The following is a 14,986-nucleotide window of genomic DNA, read 5'->3' as shown; positions in this document are numbered from 1 at the left end:
TCTTTACAGTCTGTCCTGTTTAGTCTTCCCTACCTCATCTTGTACAATGTACTCACCAGATAACGCTATGCTGCCTATTGTTACTCCTTCCAAAGTGCTAGTGATTTCTTATGCACCAGCTTCCAGCTTCCTTCACATGGCTGGCTGTCTTATCTTAAGAGACCTACTCTGAGTTACTCCTGCAGGTTTATGCACCCATTCCCCTTACTCTCTTTTTCACTTACAATCTTGATTGTAAGCATGAAGCAGAGACCATGTCTACTTACTAATTTTCACCCATGTATAGCATCTTCTTACACAATGTTTCTTATTGAATAGAATGAGAAAAAGTGACTTTGGAGCTGAAAATGTGTATACATGTTAATTTTTTACCATATTCTATATTTATTGTAACTTCCATTATGTTTTCAAATATAGGTGAGTTCAGAGTAGTCATGTTTCATTTTAATATTCTGAAAAATGCTAGGATACAAATATGAATAAGATGAATTAAATATAACAATAATGAGAAATAAGTCACAATGTAGCAGAGGAAGTATTACATAAGGCTTTGTACAGCTTTCACAAGGAGCACCAAGGACAAACGTGGGTATTATTTTTGGGATGGGATGAGGGTCATGATGAGACAGCAAAGTACTCCTCAATAACTGAGTCTGTTATGTTCCTGAGTCTGATGGCAAGTTTTCAGAGCCTGGATAGGTAGTTCTGTAGTTCTTATGGAATAGTTGGGCTCTGTTGGGAGACATCATGGTATGACTAAAGATGCAACAGAACAGAAGCAGATGGAGAAGAACGTTCTGTGCTGTTCCTAGGGCTAGGACTTCACAGGGTGGCTGCAAGATTTTAAACAAGAAGCCTATTTACTGTAATTTTAGTAATTGTACTTATGACTTTAGTATTTACAGTCTGAATTATGATATACTATTGAGATTTTAAACAGGGATCGTAACATAATTATTTCTGAAAACCTTTCTTGGTGTCAACGTAAAGAAAAGGGTTATGACCATGGTGGAGAAGACATTTCAAGGCTGAGTCTGTAGGTATGGGATAATGGAGGAATAAGTAGACATGGAAGGAGAGGAGGAAATCGATTCAAGAGATTTTAAATCCACAGTAGCTCTGGTAGGAGGAAGGGAGATTCTGTTCACTGATTTGGAAGGAAGTGACAAGTGGTATATCTTTTTTTTTTTTTTGGCCAGTCCTGGGGCTTAAACTCAGGGCTTAAGCACTGTGCTTGGGCTTTCTCAAGGCTAGAGATCTACCACTTCCAACTTTTTTTTTTTTTTCTATGCATGTGGTACTGGGGAATCAAACCTTGATCTTCATGCATGCTAGGTAAGCACTCTACCACTAGGCCAAACTCCCAGCTGGCAAGTAGCATATCTTAAGAGAACTTAAAACTTTTGAATTTAAATAAGATACATATTCTCAGGAGGTATTCATGGTAAATATTAAAAGCTCTGAGTCAGACTCAAGATTCCCGTCAGTCAGTTTAGTGGGAGAGGATAGTAGTGGGTAGTACTGAGGTTTGAATTCAGAGCCTTATACTTGATGGAAGGTACTCCCAACAATGAACCGCTCATGTGTGTGTGTGTGTGTGTGTGTGTGTGTGTGTGTGTGTGAGAGAGAGAGAGAGAGAGAGAGAGAGAGAGAGAGAGAGAGAGAGAGAGAGCGCGCGCGAGAGAGAGCGAGCGCCCTGCATTTCTCAGATAACAGGCATACACCACTGTGCCCAGACCTTGGTCTTGGTAGAGTTTAGGGAACTTATTTTTTGCTTGGATTGGCCCTGAACTGTAGTCCCCTGATCTACCTCCCAAGTAACTGAGATAGATGCTTGAGCCACTGCACCCAGCTCAACTTCAAACTTTGCTGTACTTAGCAGTCGGTATGAGTAGTTAAAATACTGGTGAAAGAATGCAGAAAATAAAGATCCAAGGATAAAACACTGGAACCCACATACTTTTATGATGTTAGTGGGTAGAAAGGCTTTATGGAGTTGTAGCAATATGACAGTGCTACTTACCCAGTTCATGCTAGTAATGGGAAAGGAATGGTCCCTGCACCATGAGATAATTATTTTTCATGGCTACAGGGTATACCTCCAACTCTAAAGAAATGTATGGAAATAGTTGATTTTAGTCAAAAGCAGGAGAAGGATGGATCAGTACAAATGCATTCCTGTGTCTGGGAAAAATCAATTTATTATCCCAGTATTTCGGAAGGCATTGTATCTTCATGTAAACAAAATATACTGATTTATTACATTCCATACTGTTAAACTACAGAGCGCTTGTATTTGGTGTGATTTACTGTCTGTTGCTTATTACCATCCTGATAACTTAGATTTGTCTTTAAAGACAACTTTTGTTGTAATGTCTGATAGATGCTACTTAAGGAGAATGTGTCATGTATAGAGGGCACATATTGTTGGTACCATGCCAGTTTACTGCCTAGTAAGATGAATTCATGCTAACTCAACTCAGAGGGGACTGTCTTATACAAAAGCAAACTGCTGAGTTAAAATTAGTGAAACAGGTAATTCAGCAGACACGTTATTCATACCCATTGATCATTATCAGAAAATGAGTTGAAAGTAGGGAGTATGTAAGGTGGTCAAATGAGTATGTCTGTCCGCATTAATTTAATCATTTGAGTACAATGACAAATAACTGACATTACTTTTCCTCTATAGGAAGTAGTGGTATGAGGACATGTGTTTGTTTAATGCAACTGGATTTTGAAAAACATAGGAATGCTGCAATAATTTTTCTTTAAACCTGCAGGTTCTCCTGAAAAGAGAGATGAACATTCATCTGTGAATCAAGCACACAGTACTGCAAAGAGCACTGCGAGCCCTGCCAAAAATGGAAAAGTAAATCCAGTACCTAAAGATCAAAGGACTGGAAAAAAATCCTCAGAGAATTCATCTGCACAGAGCCAAGGGCAAAAGGGGAATGATGACTCAGAAAGTGATTTCGAATCAGATCCACCTTCTCCAAAGAGCAGCGAGGAAGAAGAGCAAGACGATGAAGAAGTTCCAGGAGAACAAGATTTTAATGATGATGATACTGAACCAGAAAATCTTGGTCATAGGCCTCTCCTCATGGATTCTGAAGATGAGGAAGAGGAGGAGAAACATAGCTCAGATTCTGAGGAGTATGAGCAGGCTAAAACAAAGTACAGTGACATGAGCCCTGAGTACAGACCACCCCAAGATCCTAATGTAGTGCCCCGCACCCCAATCCATTTGCCCTCCGATGTTGGGGTGGAGACTCCAGCACAGGAATTTGACGTGTTTGGTGCAGTCCCCTTCTCTGCTGTGCATAGTCAACAGCCCCAGCAAGAACGGGAGAGGAATCTCTCTCACCAGATGTTTCCCACCGTGGGACTGGAGCAAGAGGAATTCGATGTGTTCACAAAGGCGCCCTTCAGCAAGAAGATGAGTGTCCAGGACTGCTCTGTGGTGGGGCCTGGGGCACGTACTCTCCTTAGTCGCTCCCAAAGTGTAGACATATTCGGCTCCACTCCCTTTCAACCCTTCTCCACATCAACTAAAAGTGAAAGCCGGGAGGACCTTTTTGGACTTGTGCCCTTTGAGGAAATAACTGGGAGTCAGCAGCACAAAGCCAAGCAGCGCAGCTTACAGAAACTGTCCTCTCGCCAGAGGCGCACCAAGCAAGACATGGCCAAAAGTAATGGGAAGCGACATCATGGCACACCAACTAGCTCAAAGAAGACACTGAAGCCTACCTACCGCACTCCAGAGAGGGCTCGCAGGCACAAAAAAGTGGGCCGCCGAGACTCTCAGAGCAGCAATGAGTTTTTAACCATCTCAGATTCCAAGGAGAACATTAGTGTCACACTGACTGATGGCAAAGACAGGGGGAATGTCCTACAACCCGAGGAGAGTCTGTTGGACCCCTTTGGTGCCAAGCCTTTCCATCCTCCAGACCTGTCTTGGCACCAGTCACACCAGGGCCTGAGTGATATCCGTGCTGATCACAACACTGTCCTGCCTGGGCGGCCAAGACAGAATTCACTACATGGGTCATTCCACAGTGCAGAAGCGTTGAAAATGGATGACTTTGGTGCCGTGCCCTTTACAGAACTCGTGGTGCAAAGCATCACGCCACATCAGCCCCAACAGGCCCAAACAGTCGAATTAGACCCATTTGGTGCTGCTCCATTTCCTTCTAAACAGTAGATACTTCTGATGGATGCTCAGCTTGAACTCCTGTTTCAAAAGAGTATGAATAGTTTTATGAATTTAAAAGAAAATGTATTTGTATAGCTCTTTATATCATTCATTCTTACAGGTTAATCAGGATAGGTGATTTTTAAATAAACCAAATATAAAAGGAAGTATCTCTACAGGGTAGTAACTTTTGATGCCACATACAAGGAGACAAGAGAGCTAAATAGAAAGCTCTCTGAGTTTCTGCTTCCGACACCATGGCCCAGAATTGCAAGTGTAGTGCATCCAGTGGAAGCCCCAGCCCATGGCACCTGTCTAGTTGTGTAGTCACGAGAAGGGACAGACAGGAGAGCTGGATAGCACTAGCTTTGATATCGGAATGTCACCTGTGCATATCCCAGGCTCATTCCAAATCCAGCATTTAAAACTAGACTCATTTGTACATATGTAGGTTGTATTTAAGGTCTCTTCTATTAAATCTACTTTAAAAAAAATCTCAAAAAATTAGCAAGGTATTTGGAAAGTGTATAGATTTTAGTTCATGTACCTTTCTCTACAAAGCAGAGCCAGAACTATTGTGCCTAAAACTATTGCATTAAAAAGTGCCATTAATATGGGATATCTAATGTGAAATAATGTATATAGTAGCTCAATTTAGACCTCTACAGTATACACATATTTCAGAATATGTCATACATGATAAATGTATACAGGTTTTTTGTCAGTTGAGAACATTTCAAAAACCCTGAATAGCTAATGGACATCTCGAGAAATATCTGGCATTTGAAAACCATGTTAGGAAAGAAAAGAATCCAACAGTTTAGGATTTTTATGTTGTTTTATTATCATGTCCTTAATGAAGCAAAGTTCTGAAACAATTGGTAGTGAGGACAAGGGTTATGTAAAAATTGTATTTCAGAAAAAAAATATGTAGCCGAAACCTTGAATTTTTAAAATGTTTACAATGTAAAGTCCTTTTGCATTTAATAATGTACTTTTATTAATTTCTACCTTCATCATATATTCTCCATGAGCAACAATTATTTTACTTTGGTTTAGAGAGCGGAGTAGTTTTAATAGTGCACACAACAGTGACACCCATAAAGCCTTACAGGCAGGACTCACACATCCTGCTGCAAGTACCTCTGCACTAATACCACATTTGCCAGTGGATCCAAGGGATGCATGATGAGGGACTGACATCTTTATCTGCTAGATGACTGTGTCTTTAGGGAAAAGAACCCATCTACCAAATTGCCTTTTTTAATATCACAAATCCTAAATCTAAACTTGAGATTTTATAGAAATTGTGTTTAATGAATTAATGTGAATATAATATCTTGTGCTTCCTGCTCTAAGTTATGGTTTTCCCTGTCCAACTAATATTTGGAGTTTCCTGAACTGTTAAAGCTACTTACAAACAGGAGTGGAAACTATAATCTGGCATTCTCTTTTTAATTCCCTATACCCAATTAAAGTACATTTTATGTGTAACTGTTAGAATATCTTATAGTGCCCTAGTTGGATACACTGTTGCCTCTTTTCAGTCTTGAACTTGAAAGAAGCAAAATACATGTAAATGACTACATAGTCATTTTTTATTGTTTCTCTTCTGTATGCTATTATCAGATAGGGATGGGGAAACTATGAATCACAATTTAGCAGAGGCATATCAAGCATTATATATCACTACTTACAGCTGTGCTTTAGAGTGGACTACACCAATTACTATCCTTATGCCAAAGGGAAATATTACGTTTGCACCTTTTTTTTTTTTCTGATTCTCAGGTTGATTAATACTGCTAATGCAAATGCTTAAGTAGATTTTGCTTTTAAATAGGCTCAAGTGATACTTTCTTTCAAAGGGAAGACTTGATTACACATAGTAAATCCATGACCCCACAATAGGATTATATGAAGAACTAAAAAGAAGTGGAAATCTGTTGGTTAAGGAGTACACATGACAATTATAAGGCCTCCTGATTTCATCCTTTAGAAAGACAGATGAACTAATGTGAACTTCTTGGAATGTAAATATGAAATATGTCATTGTTCTTCAACACTGAATACTTTTAAATGCTTCAGATACTAATGTGGACCCTTCGCCTTATAATATTGGATAAAGCGAAACTATTCTCAGTTTAAAATGTTTTATAGCATTCCACTTAAAGTTGTAGTTCAAAGTTTTAGAGGTTAATCGGAGATCCAACAGATGGAAATTGTAAAATTCCTGTGGTAAAAATTACAGGCATTATACTAAGGTTTTACTTTTCATTTTTATTCATCACCTCCCACACTAGCATAGTTAAGATATAGGTCACTCCATATAATTGTTGCCTGATAGTTTCCTTATGAGAATTAAGTTCCTATGGCAAGTGTAAGTAAGTATATCTCACATAGAACACTTAGTGAAAATTTGGTTCTATTATGGAATGGTCTAATTCTGGTTTAGAGAAGGAAGTTGAAAAAGAAATTAATTCCAATCATTATTTGGGCGTTCCCTGTGCTTCTAAGGATGGGATGCAGTCATAACTCTAAACCTGCTATACTTGAACATCACTAAGAAAGTAACATGAAGCTAGCAAAACTCTGAGGCCAAAGTTGTTTTCTAACAGCTTTAATAGTATTTGTTCATTTTGAATCTTTTTTTTTTTTTTTTACAGTGGACCATTTGCTTAACTTTTATTACTTTAGTAAAATGTTAGTATTTAAAAGCTTTCGTTGAATTAAAGAATGTATCTGCTAGGACACAAAAATTGCCTGGTATATATAATACATCAAGGAGGAAAAATTGTAACTGACTAGTATTTATTCAGAAGTGTCACCTGTGCCATCCCTGGGGATGTGTGTATTTGTATGACATCAGAGCTGCAGGTAGATGCACCTTGTGATCCTATTGTGTATATAAACTGTTCTCGTCTTGCTGGTGGAAAATACTAACACAGGACCCACTCTTCTATGCTTATGGCCATTGCACAAAACAGTTTTCTCACTACTCAGCTATCTGGCTGGGTTTCTTTTAGGTTTTGGTACTTCACAGAAGCACTGCTAAAAGGTACAAGTATATTAAAATCACTAGTGTTCTGAAGAGTTTGGGTACATTTGTTTTAATTTGTGTAGAATGTGCAGTGAAATTTTTTTCCTTTTTAGTAAAACTTCATTATTTTAAGTCCAATTACTGTGAGAATGAGATGATAAATCTACTGTGAGAATTAACATAAGTGATAGTTTGAGAACTTTTATACTTGGTGTTTTATATATTAAGACACAACTATATATAGACGCATGTACATCACATCTCTCTACTGTGGAGTTAATGTGAATTTTTTTAAAAATGGAATTGCAATCACAATCATATCTAATAAAAGAACATTCACTCCTGGAGAGGGTTTATAAAAACCACTAAAAGAAAGTTGATGAAAATGCAAAGGATCATTATTTTTGGTTATTTTTGTTTTAAAATTTATAGTGCTAATTTTGAAAGAATTGTTTTATGCTATTTTTTGTGACTGAAAAGTCATCAAATAGCAGTTATAGAAGCTACTTTTTAATTGCTGGAAAACAGCTTTAAGTGCACTTTCTTTGATTACACTTCCATTTTGTGTTAAACTTGAATTTTCTGAAGCCTTTTATGTACCACTAAGCAAATAACTTTACCTTTTAAATAAACCAGATTTACATCTTTGTTATATTCTAATTGTTGTGAAATACATGTGCTCACGTAACTTCCGTCTTCAAATATTGCTGGGAAACTGGTATGAATCAGTTGCTTCTCCCCCCCATATATCTAATTAAGCACTAATTTTATTACTTTATTGCCTTTACATTGATTATTCTTGAATTCTGTCTCTGATTCAGTTTGTTTGAAGTTTATTTTCTTACTGTATTTATCATACCTATTGTTTTAGTAATCTGCTTTCTTTAAATGCAATAAATCCCCAAAGGATTGCCTATTCTTTATAATCAGTGACTGTGGAGTTTTTCGTTATCTTATTAAATGTTTTAGATGTAAACTGTTCAGTTCTTTAAATTTATTCATAGACAGTAAGTAATATACAAGCTAATGGCATAAAAAAATTAAGGTTAGACCCCGGCCCTATTCTTAAGACTGATGGTATAGGATTTATAAAAAATCTATTTTGACCTAATCTTTAACAATTTAATACAGGACCTGTATTTTAGTCATTATCATTATTGATACTCATAAGACTTTGTTTTGAATAATTGACATAGCTTTCACATAATTTATGAAGTTTTTTTTTTTTTTTTCGCCAGTCCTGGGCTTGAGCTCAGGGTTTGAGCACTATCCTTGGACTTTCTCAAGGCTAGAGCTCTACCACTTGAGCCTCAGCACCACTTCTGGCTTTTTTTTTTTTTTTTTTTTTTCTATGTATGTGGTACCGAGGAATGGAACCCTGGTCTTTGTGCATGCTAGGCAAGCACTCTACCACTAGGCCAAACTCCTGGCCTGAAGTATTTTTTAAACTCTTACAAGACTTGAAATTTAGTTAAAATCTTTGGTCAATGAAAGAGTAGTCTTACTGTCAGAAAAATGCTTTGGCACCTTAAAGCTATATTGAAGGAGTAAGTTTGGTGTTAGTGTTGCAATATTTTATAGTCTACAAACTGAAGGCTATATAGGTTAATGGTTTGTAATGATTTCTCAGTCATGAACATTCATCTTACTACCATTGAAGATTTTTTAAAGTAGTAACAAAGTTTTACAGAAAAATAAGACATTGTATTTTTTAAACAATTTTGCTACTTTGTAGTAAAATACAACAAATCATTACAGAATATAAAAAAGAACAATTTGTAGTGTAGCAACTGTTAAAATTCAGTTAATCTCTAGAAAATAATATATGGTGCAAATTGAGCTACCTTTTGACAATCCTTAAGGACACTACGTGTAAGCATATGTGTAATGTAGTTAATATTGTCATAACTTTTGTAGATTACATGTGGGCACAAGTGAAATTACATACATGCTAGGTGGTATTGTGCTGACCCATTTGTAGAACAGGAGTAGGTCCGTGGCGATTATGCATTTAAGCCTGCTTAAGTTCAGTTTCACAGAAGTGCTGAGTACTATTTCTTTTTCCCTTTGGGTTTTTGTAAAGGTAGTATCAGTTCTACATCATCATGGTATGTTACTCAAGAGCATCTATTTGTTTTGGTATAAACATGATTATAATGCAAAAAGAAGATAGTTCTGCCCTTCCCTCCAACAACTGGGCTGATTAAACACTCAAACACTCATATTCTCTCTCTCTCTCTCTTCCACCTCTCTCTCTCTTCCCTCTCTCTCTCCCTCTCCCCTCTCTCTCCCTCTCTCCCATCTCTCTCTCTCTCTTCCATCTCTCTCTCTCTTCTCTCTCTCTCTCACACACACACACACACACACACATTTTACCAAGAATGATAGTTTGGGTTGATGTGGATCTGATTTCAGCAACCAGCAGAAATCTAATGAATTTACATTTACTAGAGTGCAAAGTGTATCTCTAGTAGGTACCTGCTAAATGGAGACTTGTACAGCTCTATGCCAGTCAATCACAATCTTCACAATGGATTCTCTGTCCAAGTGGGATGCCATAAGATGTGAGAGACAATCCCTGATGCTTCATTCCTGACTCTAGAATATGATGTTAAAGCCTTTATGTATTATAAAAATGACAAGCAGCACTTAATATATTTAGTAAACCCAGTTTATTTACATTAATACATATTTTGCCATGCAGCTTACTGTATTGTACTGTACTGTAATAAAAAATGACAAAACTCTTGCTATTTGAAAATGGCTTTATATAGAAGGCTTTCTTAAATGAGAACAATGTATAGTCAATTTAAAACAGCTATAGATAACTGAAAAATCCTTGCAAAGTCTATAGGTAAAACCTTATAGTTTTCACATAAGTAAAATTAAAACTAGCCTTTTTAATACTGTAGCTCCAATACACATTTAATCATTTTAATTAAATAAAAATAAACATAACTGTACATTATTACAAGGCTCAGATTTGTAGGCAACTTTTAAATATACATTAATGTTAATAACGTTTTAAATTTTACCAGTAGTGCTATGCACACAGTAGATTGGTCAATTAATGCTGAAATACAGAAGTATTTTCCATAGTAACAGTCCATATTCATTCCTTATAATAAATACATCAAACTAAAGATAAAAATAAGAGCTTTTCTTACATTTAACATTTCCATAAAGCATTGAAATGTTACATGGCATAATTTTTCCTACAGTCAGACCAGTATGCATTTTAAATTTCAAGAAATTATTGTTTTAAAATACAATGTTCTTTTTATATAATAACTCAGATGGCAAATGTTACATAACTCCTACATTGTGACCAAAAATCCCCGGGAATTAATAAAAGAAAGTAAAACTTAAGAATCAGTGGCTTTTGATTTGTGAGATCTTATAATAAAAATGATTTCATACCTAAAATACTCTCCTTTCACTGTTAGATGAGTAATCAGTGTATTTCATATGGCCAAAATGATTCAATATATTTACAAGCATTTTATCCTACTGTTGTTACATCAAAATCTCCTAATATTTAGCACACAAACTGGTGGCCTTAATGAGGTACAACAGCCATTTGCAAAGTACAATTCCACCATAATGGCTATGTTATAGTGTGCCTGTACTGAGCCTACTCTGAGAAAATGCAATATTAGAATTGGGAATTTATAATTCAGAAACACTACACTAGAAAGAAATAATGTTTTACCGAAGCATAAAATGAGGTACATGAAGGTTACTTTTCTAATTCTGGATGTACAGCACTTTAGGTATAAACTTCAAAGTAAAAATTTTTTATGATACTCAGCTAACTCTTGAAAACAGTATTTAAAACAACTTGTTAACTTATTAAGAAACTATGATGATATTTCATAATAAACAAGGAATATTTTTATGAATGCTATAAAGGATTTAATTTTATGCATATGAAAAGAGCAAAGAACAAAGGAGTTACACTGTATAACTGGGCAGTGAAATAAGTATAAATAAGAGCAAGTGTTTCAGGTTCCCATTTTAGATAGTGTTTATAAATACTTTCAAATTATCCATGAATGTACTGCTAAACCATGCATAAACAGAACACTAAAGTATAAGAAAAATACTATCATCAAATGGGGCATTAGAATGAGTGTTCTAAGGCTTATGGTTCCTTTCAGGATCAAGATACTACGGCCATCTAGATCCTATGGCCATAGGAAAGCAGCACCCATATACCTGAAACCTTCATTATGAAATTTAGGACTACAAATTATGATATGAGCATTCTTCTGAGAAAAAAAATCTCAAATCCACTCTCAAGAATTCAATTATAGAATTAAACAATATCTGGGATTAAAAGGTTTAAGTAGATAATGGTTTTGTTACTAAATTGACCACTGAATTTGTTGCTTAATTTGTCCTTAGTTTCCAGTGTTATTGTTACATGATGAAGAAATAGCAATGAATGCGAATATCTCTCTCTCTTAAAGCAGAAGTTTCAAGTTCTTATCTTGGCAAGCCCCCCAAAGCCCAGTATGTTTCTAAGGAGAAGAGAATCTATAGCTAAAGAAGTACCTTAAGTGCCAGTTTCTCATGAACCATTTATTTAAAGGCTGTGATTATTCAAAATTACTGTTTTAGCTTGTAATAAGCATAGGCTGTAACAATCATTGCCTTGATTAGGCACTTAAGTTTGATAATTTAATGAAAATATCTTCTATTAACGTCATTCCCACATAAATGACTCAGTGTAGTCTGTCATCCAATAGAGATGAGCCCTTCCTAAGGAAATTAAGCTGGTGTTAAGTAAAATGGGTTCAATTTCTACATGAGTTTAACATTCAGTGTTGCTATCCAGATATATCTTAAGATGGCCCACTAATTTTCACTTCTGTGCAATGAGCACATTTGTACTAAAGCAATTATTACTTCAGAGCCCAGGTATATTTTTCTGTTTATAAATCCTTACTCATGATATATTAAACAGGAAGAAAAAGGGAAAAAAAGAATGGAAACTTTAGAAATAGTGGGGTCTACAACTCCCCAATGAATATTGCTCAACAACTGAATTTGCCAGGTAGCCATACCTGAATTCACAAATGTGAAATATAGTCAGGACAAGGCTTGCTATGTCTGTACTGCATGACGTACACAGTTGACTGGTGCCACCAATACAACATCACTACTGCAAGGATATGCCATATTTGGTGGCTTGATCCCAGGTAGTTTAGTTGTCCTAAAACGCAAAGTAAAAGAAATTAATGTTGACTACATTGTTTCAATTTTAAAGATGTATTTCTATCAGTGACTTGGAAATAGAGCTTAGGAGTAGAAGACATTTTAATAGCTTAAGTGCCTGGAGACTAGTCATTCAAATCCACATGCTTTGTAAAAAGGCAGAAAGCATATATGGGCCTAACTTGAACATCTCATTCCATAAGCACACAGGTGAAGCATACTTGTTATTTTTTGCCTCCTGTGACTTAACATATATTTGGTACAATGGAACAAATCATTCATTACATGAATGAGGCAAAAGAAATCCATGTTACAAATCATGCAGTGATAAAGATATGAATTAGAAAGTAGAGGATGTACTGCTGTGTTTTGATGCAAACCTGCTAAATGCACTTTGTATACAGATACACAGGAAGAAATCACAACAGACCCACCAATCTGCAATTACGCGCGGGTTAAAGTTACTTAGTTCATAAGTAACTTCAGAGAACAATTTCATTTCTCTTTGTAGTGAAACACTCAATTCCAAGTTCCCTGGGAACCTGATCTTTTTTCAATAAATAAAGTGCAGAGCTTCTCATAGTGCTTCTCTGGGTCATACAATTTAAGTAAATATTCTGTATTCTTTTACTTTGTTTCTGGTTTGGCCTTTCTTTTTCCTGTGTGAGAGATGGGTAGGGGAGGGCTGTATTCACGCACATGTACCAGCACTGAGGCTTAAATTTGGGCCTTCTATCACTTGGAGCCTCATCTTCACTTTTGGTTTTCTGTTGATTGAGGTTAAGAGGTTCATGGACTTTTCTGCCCAACCTGGCTTGGAAGCTTGATACCCAGATCTCAGCCTCCTGAGTAGTTGGGACTACAGGTGTGAGCCACTGGTACCTAACTTGCCTTTTTTTTTTCCTACTTGCCTCTTTAAAAAATATCACTTACTAAATAATTTTAAAAAATCAACTTGTGGATACACTCTAGTTATGTGCCCAAATTCAAATTCTATACGCTTAGGTTCTTCTGTGTTCCCATTCTTGTGTAAAGCTCAATAGTGAAATATCAAGCACAGAGAGGAACACCTGAGCACGGAGGAGACCTCCTCTTTTCTTTCTTATTTTTCAGTCCTGGGGCTTGAACTCAGAGCTGGGCACTGTCCTTGGGCTTTCTCAAAGCTAGAGCTCTACCACTTGAGCTGCAGCACCACTTCTGGCTTTTTCTGCGTATGTGGTACTGAGGAATCAAACCCAGGGCTTCATGCATGCTAGACAAGCACTCTACCACTAGGCCACACTCTCAGCCCAAGACTCCTTCTTTAGACCAAGGTGCCTCATCCTTTTTCCTTCAGCAGCACATATCAGGAGTGATTCAATGCCATCTCCAGTTCACTATGGAAATAAGTCTTAACATAAAAAGAGGAGGGCAACAGAGCAAAACCTTGATACAAAAGGCCATATAGTAGGACGCTAAATGAAAGGATCTCTAGGATATAGAAACATAAGCCATATAATGCATGATTGTTGTTCTTAAGGTACTATGTTATCTCTCATCTCTTTTGCTGTCCCTTGGTTATCTCATATTGTTACAGTATCTCACTTTGTTACCTGATATATCAGATATATTTGTGTTTGGTTATTTGAAATTGGATAGGGAAGGGGGGAAAACAAGATGAGGGGTAGGGGTGGGGGGGAGGGAAATGGGGACCAAGACATGTGAAAGAGTATCAATGTATGGGAATTAATGCACCATCTATCTGGCAAATATCATGTAACCCTTCTATTAATTACAATAAAAAATATATATATATAAAAAGAGGAGGGCAAGTTCACAGTTTACATTTAAACTGCTCCCTGACTTACAGCCCTCCAAATTGAAACACCAGAAAGCTGAACACCTTATAATAATCTTTACATATTTTATAGAACCTTAAGATGTATATTCAAAAGTTCCTTCTCATCCATGAAGAATTCATTCCAATACTCTTCAATAGATGAGTGAAACGGTGGACAATATGAAATTCTATATAAACTTTTCCCCTACATACCTCTAATAAAAGTCTAGCTTACAAAATGGGCACAGTGCCGGGCATGGTGGCTCTCGCCTCTAATCCTAGCTACTCAGGAGGCTGAGATCCGAGGATCACAGTTCAAAGCCAGTTGAGGCACAAAAAAAGTGAGGCTCTTATCTCCAATTAACAAGTAGAAAACCGGAAGTGGTGCTGTCGCTCAAGGGGTAAAAAGGTAGCCTTGAGTTGAAGAGGTCAGGGACGACACCCAGGCCCAGGGGTAGGGTGGTAGCCTGGAGCTAAAGAGCTCAGGGAAGTGGCCAGGTCCAGAATTCAAGCCTCATGACCCACAAAAAAAACAAAACAAAAAAAAAACAACAAAAAAAAAATGGGTACAGTAAAAGATTAACAATGAATAGTAAAACGTAAGTGTAACAGTATATTTTAGTGAAAGTTCTTCAAAGAATCTAAACAAATATTAATATTATGAACTGTGGTGTTACCATAGGTACCTGAATTACAGGTAAAGGGGCAGTACTAT

The 14,986-nt window shown here is 36.6% G+C and overlaps 2 protein-coding genes across 5 annotated transcripts in view; one reads left to right on the top strand and one right to left on the bottom strand.

The window, feature by feature from the left end:
- Positions 1-8,455, top strand: part of Bmp2k (BMP2 inducible kinase) — a 96,407-nt gene extending 87,952 nt beyond the window's left edge. For both annotated transcript variants that reach the window (XM_090343363.1, XM_090343362.1), the window contains one exon: positions 2,784-8,455. In XM_090343363.1, the coding sequence (XP_090199489.1) occupies positions 2,784-4,204 (1,421 nt within the window). In that variant the 3' untranslated portion in view covers positions 4,205-8,455. The remainder of the gene's footprint in view (positions 1-2,783) is intronic.
- Paqr3 (progestin and adipoQ receptor family member 3) overlaps positions 4,150-14,986 on the bottom strand; it is a 28,064-nt gene continuing 17,227 nt past the window's right edge. Inside the window, exons 6-8 of one of the 3 annotated variants that reach the window (XR_016537379.1) lie at positions 12,302-12,450; positions 9,711-9,830; positions 4,150-4,234 (exon numbers count right to left, since the gene is read on the bottom strand). Coding sequence is in view for 2 of the 3 variants with exons in the window: in XM_090343365.1 (XP_090199491.1) it covers positions 12,308-12,450 (143 nt within the window). In the remaining variant the exon portion in view is untranslated. Of the gene's footprint in view, positions 4,235-9,710; positions 9,831-9,889; positions 12,451-14,986 lie in introns of those variants that run through there. The other 2 variants (XM_090343365.1, XM_090343364.1) reach the window with 2 other exon arrangements.

This window comes from Megascapheus bottae, chromosome 13 (genome assembly GCF_031878675.1).
Source record: "Megascapheus bottae isolate mThoBot1 chromosome 13, mThoBot2.hap1, whole genome shotgun sequence".
Taxonomy (NCBI): domain Eukaryota; kingdom Metazoa; phylum Chordata; class Mammalia; order Rodentia; family Geomyidae; genus Megascapheus; species Megascapheus bottae.
This window is presented reverse-complemented; position numbering and strand designations above follow the sequence as displayed.